This window comes from Sciurus carolinensis, unplaced genomic scaffold, assembly GCF_902686445.1.
Source record: "Sciurus carolinensis unplaced genomic scaffold, mSciCar1.2, whole genome shotgun sequence".
NCBI lineage: Eukaryota > Metazoa > Chordata > Mammalia > Rodentia > Sciuridae > Sciurus > Sciurus carolinensis.
The window spans coordinates 137,640-154,196 of NW_025920283.1; the positions used below are offsets into that span (position 1 = coordinate 137,640).

Genomic DNA, 16,557 nt, shown 5'->3' on the forward strand with positions numbered 1-16,557 from the left:
TCTAGTAATAATTGGAAAGTATAAGAAAAGTCAATTCTAATTTGCATGTAATTTGCATTAACACATTCCTTTTTTATTTCCCTGAAGTAATGTGAACATTATCTTATATTTTTCAAGAGTTGTATCTGAGCTTCTAGAAATTATTGTAAGGACTAAGTGAGTGCCTAATTGCAATGATTTTCATGATAACCACATTATATTTTTCCTTTACTTCCTGTTTCATAACTTTAGAAGTATGGGGAAATTAAGTCAGACATATTACCCATTTTTCCTTTTCTAAGCTTATTTCTATTTCTGCTTTCCAATTTCTTGTAAGTGGAGATAAAAGGGAATTCACTCATGAACTCTAATTTACAAGAATTTTAATGCAAAATTGCCATGAATTAGCCACAACAAGATCTGGGTCAACTAAGAATTACCTGTCTATAAATCTCCAAACCATCATAGTGAAATGTCAAGTCATTAGTTATATCTTACAATCTGAAGAGAACCCAGCGGGTTTAAAGTACCATTTATACTGAATTTGGGCCTTGAGTTGTCAAGCTCCACAAGATTATAAGCATTTATGTGGCTGGGTCACTGTAGTATGCTGATTTTAAGTCCTTTGGGTATAGACCAAGGAGTGGGATAACTGGCTCATATGGTGGTTCCATTCCAAGTTTTCTAAGGAATCTCCATATTGCAAAGTGGTTGCACAAATTTGAAGTCCTGGTTGGTGAGTTTTTGAAGCCCTATGGCATATTTTTCCAGGCCCATTGGCCTTTATTCCCTTTGGAGTCTTCCTTTAATTGGGGGTATTTATTCTTCCAGTGGCCCTCCAGATGGCAGTAGGCACATTGGTTTAGTTTCCGTCTTATCCCTTGATAAGGTGGCCCTTCCATCCAGACATTCCTTGGCCCTGTATTTCGCCCCAATTTTATTTCTGTTTTGGTTTTGTCCTGGTGGGTCCCCCTTTGGAGTGACTTCTGGTTTTGCAGTGATGGCAGCCACAAGGGAGATACATCTTTTTCTTCATCTTTTGGTTGGCCTCTCATGGAGCCGCTTGTTCTCGGTTGAATAAAGCTGGTGGTCATTCAACCAGCTAGTCCACTGGCATTTTTTCCTCCAAATCCATCTACTTTTTTTACTTTTTGATGAATGTCTCCCTGGGTTTGTCCCACATTGCACTGATCATCCTCTGGTTGTCTGGTGCCTCAGGATCAAGGGAGTGTAGACTTTGAAGGTCTCTCATGTCATTCATAGAACTGGCTGAGGCTTTCATCAGGCTTTTGGAGTATTTTTCTTTTTTTTTTTTTTTTAGGTCTAGGGCACCTTCCTGAGCTTCTATTAGGCAGTCAATGAGAGCTATGGATATGACCCTATATTTTTCAATAGTTATATCTGAGCTTCTAGAAATTATTTTAAGGACTAAGTGGGTGCCTAATTGCAATGGTTTTCATGATAATCACGTTAGATGTTTCCTTTACTTCCTGTTTCATAACTTTAGAACTGTGGGGGAGATTAAGTCAGAATTATTACCCCTTTTATCCTTGCTATCCTTGATTCCTTTTATCTTTAGAAGATCTTCCTCTTTTTTTGAGTCCCACCTTGGATGAGTGTTGGGAAATTGAATCTGGGCATAGGCTTGAATGCTGTCATGGGCATCTGGAGCTTGCTCCTGTAGTCATTTTAATCCTGCTTCAGTCACTCATCTTGTTCCTCCCTATTAAATAGAGTCAGAAGGAGCTGGAGGCAGTCAAATGCAGATGGCTCGGTTGGTCTGGATAATGGACTGCCTCAGGTCAATCATGGCTCGGAGCTTCTCCATGTAGGAGGGAATATAATTTTTTTCCAATTCAACAGTTCAGTACTGGTGAAAGGCTGGTACATAATATTGTGTTTCCCCCTTGGACGTTTCCCTCCTGATCAACAAAGGCAAGTCCTCTAGTCCTTCATAGGGGCATCTGGAGAGCTCTCATTTGGTCATGGTTCTGGTCTTGGGGTGATTTTGCATCTTGGTCTCAGGCGTGGAGGAGTCTGGTTCTGGGGAAGCCTATGGCACAGATGACTTGAGGAGGAAGGAGGAGCTGAGGTTCAGGAGCCAACATCTGTTGCTTCTGAGGACAAGGGGACAGGGGGACAGCCTGTTGACTGGGTGGTGTCGGCAAAGTTGGGTAGAGTGGTACATAAGGTGGTTGGTTCTCACCTGACTCACTGTGAATAAAAGAGATACTTCTTAACTTGATAAGACTTATCCACAATAAAACCCACGGCCAATGTCCCACTTAACAAATTAGGACTGAGTGTTTCCTCCACATCACAGCAAAGAGAAATGAATGTTGACTCTCACTCCTCCATTCTGTATCTTGATACAAAGTTTAGCCTTTGAAATAAGCAAAGAAAAATACAAAAGTCACTCTATTTGAAAGGAATGAGTAAGAGTGGATGAACACTAAGCATGATGTGTGTAGGGACTGGCAGGGGGCAGGCTTGAAATTGAATCCCAGGCCTCCTGCCTGCTAAGGATGTGCTCTACCATACAGATGCAGTCACGGCTCTGAGGTAAAGTGTTTTAAAATGTTTCTTTGTATTTATATACAACATTAGGATTTATTTTGACATAATTACAAAAGCATGGAATATAATTTGCACTAATTTAGTCCTCAGAACTCCCCTTTCCCTCTCTGTCCTGCACTTACCTTCCCCTCTCTACTCCACTGAACTTTCTGCTATTTTCTTTTAGTTGTTTTTTTGTTTTGTTTTGTTTTGTTTTGTTTTAGTAAGCGTCTTGTGGATATAAATGGTGGTTGAGACTCACTAAGATACTCATATATGCATAGAAAAGTGAAGTCAGATTCCTTCTGCTGTCTGAGATAAGACTGTGATAAAAATTATCATGCCTTAAAAAATTGGTACACTTGTGTGCCAAATTTCCAAGAGATCCTCAGAGGTATAACTTGCAGTTGACTTATTATTTAATAATAATTATAAGTAAATATTTTTATTGCACACAAGATGTTGTGCTGGGGGAATTACAAAAGATTGCTATGGTTCAGGCCCCTGGGGCTTACGAAGGAAGTGGAGGTCCCAAGTCAGACAGGTTTAGCTACATCATAAGAGAAAATATGATAATATGCCAGAAAGTGCTGTGAGCCAGTTGTCTTAGGGCCAGTGAGAAGACTACTGTGTTCTAATGGAAGGATGAGAAACAGTTTCGGAAAGGAATGATTTCATGCAATTGAGTAAAAAGAAACCCTCAGCAGCCAGGATTCTAACTCTGGCTTCAGTATCTACTTGGTGTGTGAACTACATCATCTCCTTTCTTGGAATCTCAGATTCATCATATGTAAAGCCAATGGTATGAATCCAGTGGTTTCCACAAGCACATTCTAAGATTAAATATGCAGGAATGATTTTTGATATGCTGTCATTTTACCTGACCCGTCCGTCACACAAGGCCAGATCTGGAATCTTCCATTTGTATTATCTTGTTGAATTCAAAATTTTTGAATATTAAAGAGATTTGTGTGTTGGGGTGAATGATACTCAAATTTCATATTGTAATTTCAATGCCCAGAACATCCACAGGTCAGCTGGTAGGGGGGCACCTCAGGTCATGTAGTGGGTACCATTTGTTTGCCCAGAAGGAGCAGGGGCAGAAACTTATCCAGTCTTCATGGGACAAAAATTGAGGTGCACTCCACTGAGCCTGGGTGCACTGTAGCCCACTCAGAAGTGGAGGGGGTAGCTCTCAGTCTCCAAGTGAATGTGTGCCCATCCCAGGGGGCTTAGGTAGGTGGCCATGGGTGCACCTGGAACCAGTGCAGGGCACTTACATTCACCAACAGCAGGAAGTTCAGGTACCCACATTATTGATGGGGCTGCTGGGAGACTCCGGTTTTCCTTTTCCCCATTGTGGATCTGATCAATGATCAATCACCATTCATGCCAGTGTGGAAAACAATAAATGAAACAAGCCAAAGAATTAATAAAAGAACTAGATTCTCACATATTCCCAATCTCAAGTCTGTATGAATCAAAGAAAGTCAACATAAAAGACACAACTTTCCTCTGTTCATGTATGAACACACCACCAGTGAAACTACACATCTCGTATGAACACAAGGATGGGATCCTAATTAGAGTGAGTTATACACCGTGTACGTTCTACTGCCTGTATATCTAAAAAGAACAAATAAAATAAGAGAGTGTGACAAACACTACATTTCCCAAAGGTAAATCAGAAGAGTATCTTTATGACAACAGAATAAAATTATATCTCTTAAATGAGATGAAAAAGCACAAATCATAAATAGAAAAAGTGAGAGATTCTATTACCCTTAACTGTTAACTTCAGTAAACCAAAAGATCCCAGGAGAGAGTAAAAAGAAATGTCAGATCTGAGTTTTTCCAATACATATAACAAAAGGATATTCAAAGTTTTAAAGAAATGTCTACAAATCAGCACATAAAATGATTTAAAAAAATAAAAACTTGACTGTTTCTTAGCAGAGGGAATCAAATGACCCATTCAGAAACAAATGTCATAAGAGAAAAGCAAACTTCAAGCCACAACACTTTAAAAGTGCTAAGATGGCAAATTAAAATATCTGTTAGCAAAGATACAGACCAAAATGAAGTGTTCTACACTAGCAGGAGGGCAAAGTGGTAACCACTTGGGAAAACAGTTGGGGCGTTACCTTATGAATGCGGATGGTGTCGAGCATCGTCTACAGTCTGGCAATTCTGCTTTGACATACTTACTAGAGATAAGTCCTGGCGAGTGGTAGGCACCGGCAAGGAGCGTGTGATAGAGAATGCCCACCTCCCCTGCTCCTGTGGCCTTAGGTAGCACAGCAGCAGCTTTGGGGTTCAGTCTGCAGTGGTGGCATCACAGAATGGTGGTATCTGGTAGCAGTGGCAGCGACAGGGAGCTGTGTCTGGTTTTGGGTTTAGGGCATCAGGGGTAGGTCATCAGGTGTAGGAAATCAGGAGTTGAGCATTGGCCTAGGGGCATCTGTGGAGGCATCGAGTGTCCAGCTGAATTATCTGAGTTCCTTGCAGTGTAGTCACTGGCAATGGCAGAGGACGGGTCTGGAAGTGGCTCCTGCAGTGCTGACAGGAGTCCGGCTGCAGTGGTGGTGAAGTGGGCATCCAGCGCTGAGTGCTGTCTGGCATTCATTTAGGAGTCCAGTGGCTGCAGGGTGGAGCTTCAGAGTCCAAAACACAGATGTTTCCAGAGTTTGGTGTCAGGAGTAGGGCGTCAGTCCTAGGGTGTGGGGCAAAGTGCATTGACATTGGTGCAGCATCAACTTCTAGTCAGGGTTTGGGAGGTTGGTTGCTGCATGGTGGTGGTGGCACCAGAAGAATCTGGAAGCAGGGGCAGTGGTAAAAGAATTAACCAGTCACAAATGTCTTCATGTGCAGCGGTGACAGGAGTCCAGGTGCAGTGTCAGTGAAGGCTGCATCTAGCACTGAGTGTCCCTGTCCAGTGGCCATGTCAAGAATTCAGTGGCTGCTGCATGGAGCTCCAGAGTCTGGTGATGGTGACTTTGGGTCATGGAGAAGTGGGCATCAGAGTCAGACTGAGACCAGTAGCTGGGATGGCCTCCACTATGGCTGCTCCAGGCCCTTGGTCTTGCTCCTGGCCGAGTCAGCATACTCAGGGAGCAGGACACAGTTGGTGGTGATACTTAGACAGCTGCTGAGGACCTCATGCTGCCCATACCATCCCACCTCACACTGGCCATGAGCCAACCAGCTGGCTGCTTACGCCAACCCCTGCGAAGACCTCTGCAGGCACACCACAGTGACCTCAGTGCCTCCAATAAGCCCCAACTCTTCAGTGGCCCAACACCAATCACTGGGCCAGGCTTCCAATGCTGAGCCCTTGGGGACACACTCAACCTACCCAAGCCATAGGACCATTTTGGCTCATGCAAGGACATGTGTGCCCCATGACTGGTCTTCCATCAGTCACCAATGCTTCCCTGACCCCATGACCACTGATCTCCCCACCATCTTCTTAGTTTATATTTATAATATTTCCTAAACAAAAACAGCCTTTTGTTTTGAATAATCTGAGCTCTCCTGAGAATGTGAAGACAAGACAGAGACCCTGCACAGCCCTTGGGACATGCTCCTTCCCATCACCTCTCACTTCCCCAGGGCATTTGCACAGCTGAGAGCTGATATTGGCTTGTTGCTATTATTCAGAACCAGATGAAACTCATGGTTACCATGAGTGCTGCTTCCTGTCCCAGAGTCCCACCAATGATTCCAGCTGCATTTGGTTGTTACCAGTCCTCCCTTCTGTGATCTGTGACCCTCCCTTTTCCCTGTGTTTCATAACCTTGAGGAGAAGGCTGGGTATTCTGTGGAATGTTCTCCAGTCCAGGGGTGTGGGAAAATTTTACATTGTGTCAGGGGTGCCTGGTGCTGTCACCCTTCATGGCTTGCTAAGGCAGTGTTCTGTTCTTGTCCCCATCTCTTCTGTGACTGCCAGTTTCAGTCCAGCACTCCCCTTCGTGGAGGGAGTATCTGCATATGCTAATTGAAAATCTTTTCCAAGTAAAGTTTGCCTCCTCTCCCTCATTTACTCATTTATGGAATCATGTATTTCTGCACCTGATTTATAAATGCATAGCATCCTCCATTCCATCCTTCCAATTGCTCCTGCTTGTCCATGTGCTCTGAACTTTCTTGGCTGAAGGTTCCCTGACTTTCTGGCATGATGCAATGCTCAGATCCATCTCATGCTGTCTGCTGCAGCCCTAGAATTGACCACTTCTCCAAGGGCCCTGTGATTGGAGAGTGAGATTACAAACTAAGATTGGGTGGATATTGGGATTAGAAAACAGGACTGGACAAAGACTGATCCTCTAGTGTCTGTCACACAATTTCACCCTGCTGTGTTGAGACTTGCCCCAGCTCAGGTCAGAGCAGCCACAGGCTCTCAGCTCCTCTGTGCCAGGCAGGGATGTGGGCTCAAGTTCCAAGGTCATGCTCATTCTGCGAGCCTCTAAAGTGACTTCTCCCCTGCAGCCACATTTCTCTGACTCAGAGCTGGAATACTAATGGTCCTGTGGCCAGGGCCACTGTGTAGCCAGCATCCCACAGTGCACTCAGGTGGGAGAGCTCCAGCACATAGCAGGCACTATGTGGTGTCCACCATGACTTTAACACAGGCAAGTCCTCTCTCTTGATTGGCACTTTCTCTTAACTACTTTTTAAAATTTAGATCATTCTTTGTGGAATCTCTTTTTCCAACTAATTAATTCCTTAAAATTCATTTTAATTGACATAATAACTGCATATATGGATGGGTGCAATACTTCCATGCATGTTTACAATCAGAGTGATCAACATATTTATGCTTCACATGCTTGCTGTTTTTTGGTGAAAAGTTTAAATTCTACTCTTGGCAGTTTTGAAGTGTAGGATGCATTTTTATTTGGCAATCGTCCCTCTTGCAATGGATCACCATCATCTTTATTTCTTGTTTTCATTAATGCTTTGAAGTTTACTTAAGTAATAAATAAGAAAGATTATAAAAATCTCATTTTCACTGGCTTAAAATGGATTAAAATCTTATTTAGAATTTTACCGATAGAAACATTACCATGTTTTTCAAAAATGAATGCAGCATATTAAAGAGGTGTATTGAAGGTGCATATTGAAAGAGAGTAGGAAAAGGGTAGATTACCAATTGATATCAAGGCAGAGAATCCAGATCAGTTTGCCTCCAGGATGCCAACAGAAGCATCCAGTGAACCCTCACTTCCCTCTTTGTGACTTTGCCTCCCACCTGAGTGCACAGTCATCAGTCACTTGCAGTCACTTGTCTGCTTTTACATTAAGAGATTCAACTCCTTCCTCAGCAACACCAGCATCCTTGCTTTCATTTCCTTTGATGTGATGCTGTGGACGCATGCCTTTCAAGTACAGTGGGGAGAACAACAGATCCAACATTAGTCCTGGCTGTGCCAACTGGTGGGCAGCCTTGGACACACATATTCTTTCTTGTGCCTCAGTTTCCTCATCTCTCCAGGAGAACCAGCATCCTTAAGTTCAGTTATGTCTGTGTGTGCACCTATATCCGCTGACCACAGCCAGAACTCATCCCCGCCCACCAGGCTCAGCTTCTGTCTTGGCTACAGACTTTCCCATGATTCCCTTCCAGCAGGCTCTTTTGATGTTCACTTTTTATTTAGGATCAAGTTGTTCAAATCTTTTCTCAGTTTGTTCTTGTGAGAAATAGAAAGTCCAGTGGTCTATTTTCAGAATATAGTATTTAGCCTTACATGTTATATTGGGATATAAGAAAGGCAGCCAGAGGGGAAACAGCAGAATGGAAAGTGACAAAATAGCTCCAGAGCCCATGGATGTGGCAGATCCGAAATCCATCACCTGAACATCCCCTTGACAAACAGGTAGGGTAAGGGATTGGTCTGACCAACAGAGATAGAAATCTCTCTGTTAAGAAAGAGTAATTTACGTAAGAGGTACACAGGTGTCAGAATACATGCACCCCCAGAATGCTTTCCCACCACAAGATAACAGAGTGAGGGAGGAACAACTGAATGTATGTGTCCTTAAAATATCTCAATTAGCCAACTGTATAGATTATACCCCTAAATTTGTCCTGTCAGGTCAAGGGTCAGAGCTGCTTTAGGCATAAAAGCAGGTGGAATGCCCACCCAGGTGTGATTGCTCTGCAGACCTTATTGGGTAACACACCCTTCTGCAGAAGCACTTTGCTTTTACTTTGCTGGGCTACTTCTGAGCACAAGTCTGATTCCTCATGACACCTGGCATGTCAAACATTCTCAGATCTGAAATGTTTGGGTGTTGTAATTCCTGTCTTTCTTTTTCTGATGACTATGAATACAAAACCACAGCTCCTAACCTTTGATGAGCTGAATATGGGTGTTCTGACCAGAAGTGGGCACCAGGGAATAGGCAAAGCTCCCCTTTCTGATATTCTGTGTGATTACACCCTGGCTCATGCCAAAGCAGCCTGCAGGAATCTGAGGTCCACTGGAAAACCTCTGGATCAATGGCAACCACTGCAACATAGTCACCTGAGTATTTCTTCCCTTGCCTTCTTCACAGGTCCTAAACAGACCAATAAATATTCATCAGTCACTGTACAGGGAGAGCACACCTGGTCCCCAGGGTGAGACACTAAGTCATTTGCAAAGGCCACCTGCAGCCTGCAGGAAGCAATCTGAGTGAGAGGGAAAGTCACTGTATGTTTGAGCAGAGTAACATCATCTATTTTTAAAAGTATCATTCTGACTAATTGTAAAGATGGAAATAACTGAATAGTGCCAATAGGCCAGCCAGGACCAGGGGTACAACCTACTGGGAGACTGAGCTAGCCTTGATTAGGAAATAGCTTTCTTACTTAACTGGTCATAAATGAAGCATGCTGCCTCAGGAGATTGTGAGCAAATCCCTGAGTCAAAGGAACCCTTGGGTACTGGTTGCTGAGTAGGGAAGTTGTGCACTCAGTACTCAAGCATCTGAAAGGAGTTGGATTAGACAACTCTCCAAATCTCTTCCAACTGGAGATAATGTGCTTCTGGGAAATCAACTGAAGAGACTATTTCCCTGAGTGTAGGAATGGTTGACCACCTGGTAAGATAAGGAGGTGTTCAGTGGTAGAAATGTGGGGAGAGGCACTACTGAATGAAGGAACAGTATGAGCCAGACTCCAGAGGTGAATAAACAGGGTCTTTGGGGAATCTAGCATACCAAGAAGGGACAGGAACATAAGGATGTGGAGGGAGATGAAGCTGGAAGGAGATGCAGGACCTCATAGGGGAGAGCTCTCACAGGGCCTGATGATGCTGAGAAAACACTTTGCCAGCCCTTGTTGAAGAAGCAAAAGAGACTGTAGGAGCCAAAGCAGCAGGTTCTGACCCCTTGGTTCCCCTCAACAGTTTTTTCTCTGAGAACTTGGTCACAAAGTTCTTGAGGGTAGGTCTCCCTACTGTTCACTGTACTCCCTGCCCAACTCCCGATTAGAAAAGGTATCCAGAAATGACTCCCTAACAACCAACAATATAAGTTCATGAGGGCCCTTTCATGGTGGCTGTTTTGTGACTACACCATAAGAAGTTGGGAACAGACAATTCTGGGAACAATCCTGGGGTGGACCAGTATTTGATGGAAGAGAACTATGCTCCTGAGATGCCACAAGATGGAGTCCCTTCCTCCCATCAACTCAGAGCCACTCGCCAAGCAACAGCCCTGGAATTTCCAGTGCTCAGAACCCAGTGACATCATCTTTAGGCAACAATGGGGCTTGGGCCTTCCAAAGACTCCCATTGGTGGACAGATTAGTGGGGGAGTTCATTCTTTGCCGAGCCATGGGCCTGGTAACAAGTCTCAACGGTATGGATCCTCAAATGGAGAACCTGGGCCTTCCTGGCAGTAAGTATCCCTTCAGTCCTTTGAGTGTGGGGATGAACTTTCAGGGAGGATTCTTTGTACGGATGGGGTGGTGGCTGCCTGCATGGAGGGCTAAAGAGTTAAGAGACAGACTCCTCTAGGAAACTAAGGAGCTTTAGAAGGCAGAAACCATCTTATTTCCAACCACAAAAGATACATTGTTGTCCTTGGTTCCTTGAGGGTCTTGCCTTAAGTCCAGTTTATAAGTCTAATGGATTAGATGGGTCCTGGACTGGGAGCAGGAAGGCCTGACTGAGTCTGGGCAGGTCATGTCCCCTCCAGACCTAGTGTCCCTTATCTCTAAAAGGCTAACATGGACTCTTAGGCTCCCTGCAGACCTAGATTTAACTGAATACAATGATGAGATAGGTCTTTAAGGAGGGAGGGAGGGAATGGATGGATGAATGAGCCAATCAAGGAGAGGGATGAGAAACAGTTCAGGTCCCAAGCCAGAGCTGTCAGTCAGCTGCCTCTTTTCTTTCTTTCACTGCCTCAGCCTGGGTCGCTCTATTCTTTGGACTCATGGGACTGTGTTGTGTGGTTACCGGTGGCCTCATTACATTTCTGCACTGGAGGAAGAAGCTGCAGCGGGAGAGGCGTGCCCAGCATTGGGTGGAAGTGATGAGAGCTTCCTCCTTCGCTTACAGCCCATACTTATACTGGCTAAATACCCAGAGACGTCATGGTATCGACGCAGCCATGAATAAAGGTCCTTCTCCAGCTGTTACCAACATGGAGATAAAATTACAGATCCCAGATTGTGTGTGGGAGACAGACACCCCTGAAGACAGGGGTTATGGCTGCAAAGGCAGCAACCCCAGGGCAGAGACCCCTGTTGCTATGGAATCTGCTCTGGTGGTCTCACGGCAGCCCCTACCGAATCGGATGACACAGCGCCAGACCAGATCCCCATTCCCGATCCTCATCTTTGAGGAGATACCCTTTGCCCCACCCCTCCACAAAATGCCTCCCATGCTGGATCGTTCGGCCTCCTACCCGATGGACATCTATACTCAAAGGAATGTCCATTCCCTTCCCACACTGTTCCTGGAGTGAACTGTTCCAGTGTGAAACTTTTTGATTCATATAGTTAGCCTCCACTCACTGAAGGCAGTCATGTTGACACACAGGGCCCTGTTGAATGTTCAGTTATTAAAGATTTTTGGAAAAGTCAGTCTGTTGTGTCTCATTTGCTGGTAGCAGGGCAATGTCCTTCCCTTGTTTGATGGTGGTGCAAGTCTAACCAATACAATGAGAACTGGAGGTTGGTCTTGAAAGGACACATTGAATCAATACTTGTGGATGAGCTCAGTTCCCTCCATCCAGGATTTAAGCTCACACATGTGCAAGACCCTGGGCTAGGTGTCCAAAGGCAGTGCTGTTCTGCAGGATGGTAACTTCAATTGCCACAAGAAAGACAGTCGCTGAGGGCACACAGGTATGACAGTCCACAATGGCTATGCCACTGGTCAAACTTGTCATCATGAGGCCCGTGAACCACACCACACTCTGGCCTAAATGGCTGATATCTATGATGTATTGATTCTTAGGTGGTTGTCTTTGTGAATTATTTCTAAAAGAAGAGCAATGAAAAATGGCTCTCATGAGTCTTCTCTTACTGATGAACAGGATTCAAGGGCATATGCCATTAACTTTTTGTGACCAGTAGCTGGAATGGCTCCACTATGCCTGCTCCAGGCCCTTGGTCTTGCTCCTGGCTGAGTCAGCCTACTCAGGGAGCAGGACACAGGTGGGGGTGGTACCCAGAGAGCTGCTGAGGGCCTTATGCTCCCCACACCATCCCACTTCACACTGGCCATGAGCCACCCAGCTGGCTGCTCACCCCAACCCTTTCTATGACCTCTGCAGGGGAACTAGGCCATCTGCTAGTTTGGAGGGCATTGGGAGAGGACTCCACCCTTCCCAGCCACATCCCACATCTCTGTGAGGGCATAGAGAAGAGGACCAAGACATCTTCATCCTCAGAGTGCATTTCTGCAGCTGAGGGTTGCAGAAGATCCAGAGGACTCTATGCCTTTGGGTTCCCTCTGCCACCTATGTACTCCATCCTCCTCCTGCTGAAGGAGTGTGCTTTGAGGGTGAGAATTTTCTAGGCCCCTTACTACTGTTCTCTTCCATGTACACTCACAGAGATGTGGCTGGGGAAGGTTATGTCCTCTCCAAAGTCTGCCCCAGGTGGCAATTGGCCTACACTCCCTGCAGAAGCCACAACCCAGGGAGCAGCAGGGTGAGCACAGGGGCAGGGTGAACAACTGCCCTGTGGGCTCATGGCCAGTGCAAGGCATAGTGAGCATGGGCGGAGTAAGGTCCTCAGCAGCTGTCTGGATACCACTGTCTCCTGTGTGTCCTGCTTCCTGAGCAGGTAGGCACTGCCAGGAGCAAGAACAAGAGCCTAGAGCAGCCACACCAGAGGTCACCCCAGCCTCAAGTCACCCTCCAACACTGACCCCCACTACCCATGCTGTCACCTTCACCTCTGCCAGAGCTCTACCCACCACACTGCAACCACCATGGTCTGACACCAATGATGCTGCCACTGCTGCTGTGCTCTAACCAGACTCCTGCCACAACCAAGGGTGAGGACACTCCTAGCTAGATGCCTCAGCTGCTGCCACGGACTCCAAACTTCTCAGTTGCATTTCCCACCCCCACCAAGACTGAAACACTGGACACTGATGTCCAATACCAAGACTGGACCCCACATTCCTGCTTTCTGTGACTTTTGTTGCAGCCTGAGATCAAGTCTCCATGCTGCCACTGATAAAACTGGACTCCCCAAACTGCCTTAGGACACCCAGGCTCACTGTTCGACACCTTCCCTGCATATGGATGACCCTGCTGACAGCTCTTGACATTGCACCTGGTTGCTCTGCACCTATAATGTGAAATGCTGAGTCTGGCCACTACACACTTCCACCTCTGCAATGGACTTCTTTCACAGTCACTGGATCTCTCTACAGGTGCTGCCTACACCTCCAGGCTTGGGGAGGGTGGAGGACATCCCCTTCCATCATGTGCCACCTGCCGCCATGCAGATTAATTCACTGACTATGTTAAGACTCTCATAACCGAATCATTTCACCTTCATGCATTGTCTCACCCATGAGCTTTTGGGGGGCACCTAGTAACTGAACCATAATAGATTTTCATCAAAGAGCTTGGCAAGAATTTTTTTGATAACTTGCTATAGCTTCTACTTTGGTACTTGCTGCTTCACCTTGGACTTTTATTTTATGGAAATGGGTCTCTATAACATCATGCACAGAACTGTGGCACATTAAATGTTCTTATGGAGCATTCTCACTTCTATTGGCATTAGAATAATCTTATCTGGATCTGGTTTGGCTTAAGGAAATGTGGCTTGTTTCATGTTTTCTCCAGACTATGAAAACTTTTTCCATATCAGCAATAAGGCTGTTCTGATTTCTTATCATTCACATATGCCATGGGCAGCACTTTCATTTCTGTCAGGAACATTTCCTTCGCATTCTCAGTGTAACTAGTTCAAGAGGCAAAGCTTTTTATTTAGAGTGCAAAACATTAGACTCTTTTATTTAAGCAGTACAGGCCATTACAGAGTTATTAATTGGTCTATTTCAATATTGAGTCTTTGGGAATAAAAGGATGGCAAGACATGATCTGTGGAGCAATAAGAACACACATGAAGATTGCTCTCTTCTCTGAGTAGGGTGTGTAGTGTCACATGACAAATAAAATAGCACCACAGATCACAATGAGAGAGAGAGTGGCTTGAAATCCTCACCACCCTTTAGACAGTCACGTCTGTCCCTTACACAAAGGCCTCTATTTCACCTCCTCTAGGATGACCTGTGTGTTCTCTCATACAGGACCATATGCTTTACTTGGGGCTCCATCTTCAGTGGGACTTTATCTAAACAGTGCTGGTGGTGACAACCTGATGAATGGATTGAGCACTTTTATGTTGACATAAAAGTTTATTATTAAAAATATTTACAATATCATCCTAAACAATGAATAAAAATTATCATCCCAAAAAGTAAAAGACAATTTCAGAGGGGAGGCTAAGTATAGCTGTGGCAGGGGATCTGGCACTGCGTAATACTTGGGAGCTCACAATGTGGGAGATGCCAGAGAGGACTTTAGAACTAGGGCAGTGGGAAAATATTCCAGGAAAAGTGGAGTTTCTTGAACTTCTGCCTCTGGCATGTTGGCGCCTGAACATTATGTTGCTTCCAGGAAAGGTGGCACTCTTTGAAAGGATAGGATTACAGTGTGGCTTACCATCTATATCAACTGTTGGACATAATGTTCAATATCCTCTGACTTGCTTAGTGGCAGCTGAGCTGCCTCCACTTCCTGAAGGTTCACAGTGGCCATTCATAGCACAAATCATCCCTGGTGTGGATGGTGCTGGAGTTGAGCCATTCTCTAGTTTTGATGGCTCTTCCTCCTCCATCAAAGGGAATTCGGTAGTATGATGTCCAAAAGGTAAGCATATAAACTGGGCCACTGCTGCTGGAGGCAGTTCTACTGCTTGAGGTGGTGCTGCAGATACAGGGTAAAACACAAGACTGTTTTCCCAGGTCTTTGCAAATTCACACTAGAATCCTGCCTCTGAGAATAGCCCAACACTTCTCCCCAGAACAGGAATTCTCCCAGACTAGGGTCCACCAGCTGGAAGATGTCAGGCTTGTCTGGTTTGGGACCAAACACCAGATCCTGGTGGTACCAGCACAGACTCATCTGCACACACCTTCAGGCATCCACCCCAGGCTCCAGCATCCGAAGACTTTGACCCAAAGGGATCTGTGTTCTTCAGCTGTGTAAGGAGTCTCTGGACATGGAAGGTAATCTCTGATTCAGGCATGGTGAACAACTACTGTAAGATCCTGAGAAGCTTCAGGTGGTCCAAGTCCCGACACCTCAAAAAATCTTTTGGATAGAGGGATAGCCACATTTCAATGATGAAGCAGAAGTCACTTTGGAGTAAGACAGGGAGCCATGAGGGCTGGGCTTCTCCTTTACCTGGAACTTCCCAAGGTCCCCTGCATGCTTGGTGGGCTTGCCAAAGGGTAGACAAGCAGGTCACATGCAGCAGAACAAAGGGGGTAGGGGGCTCCCCACACTGCTGTCTATTATCTACACAGAAAATTGTGGGCAATCCTGGTTGGGATTGTCAGCTTTGGGAAGAGATCCACACAAGGCTTGACTTAGAAGACGCAGTCATTCCTCTGTTCATTGGGTACCCAGAATCCCACCTCAGCTCACTATGTTCCTTCTACAGCATAAGCCACAAATCTCAGCCCTCACTGGGAATCACACCAGAGTTGAACCTGGGGTTTGCTCAGTCATCCTCTACAACAGCCCCCTAAGTGACTACTCTTGAGTCCTAACTTTTGGAACAAAGTCTCACTTCTTTCCTTGAAGGTACTCCTCCTCAATATCTGACTGGAGGTTTCCATATGTAGGGAAGGCCAGGAGACTCTCACCTCTAACATTTTGTGCCACTGATCTTGCTAGAGGCCTGGTGGACTTGACTAACTTCCTGACAATAATGGAAGCTCAGAAGGACTGAGAGGTGTGCTCCTTTGGCTTTCATGACATTTACACCTTGTAAACATCCTTTCTTCTTAAAGAATAGGCTGAGGAGCACACCACATCAGCTGTTTCATGTGAATGCTGATAGCTATCAGTTATTGATAGCTGTCTCATTCCCAGTGTCACCTACTATGAAAAGGTAAGGTCACTGGGGAAGCACTGAGGAACCTACTGGGGAAGCACTGAGGACCCTAGCACAGCTTCCTGCTGAAAACATTAATTGTAGCTGTGCTTCAATTTTAAGCCTGCTACTTTCCCAAACACGTTCTATTGTATGATTCTACAAAGAGGAGGAAAGGGTGAAAAGTATTTATCAGCTGGAATACCTAAAGAGGGTTAGTATGGCAAGTGACTAGATCTTCTTCCAGTCTGACCTCTTTGGAACGATTTGGAAGAAAATGATTCTGAGACAAAGCATGTCACTTGATAACAAATTTAGTTTCATATTTGAAAGCACTGTTTACAAAAGTTTCAGTTATCAGTCAAGACCTGCAGTCCTGTGGTGTGTCGTTTTAGAAG

At 45.2% G+C, this 16,557-nt stretch overlaps 1 protein-coding gene across 1 annotated transcript; it reads left to right on the plus strand.

Annotated features, from left to right (window-relative positions):
• The first annotated feature begins 9,956 nt into the window (after positions 1–9,956).
• On the plus strand, positions 9,957–11,493 carry LOC124975483 (testis-expressed protein 38-like). The gene is made up of 2 exons (XM_047538178.1): positions 9,957–10,419; positions 10,934–11,493. Exons 1-2 carry the CDS (start codon positions 10,356–10,358, stop codon positions 11,491–11,493), a joined length of 624 nt encoding a protein of 207 aa, XP_047394134.1. The 5' UTR covers positions 9,957–10,355.
• The last annotated feature ends 5,064 nt before the right edge of the window (positions 11,494–16,557 follow it).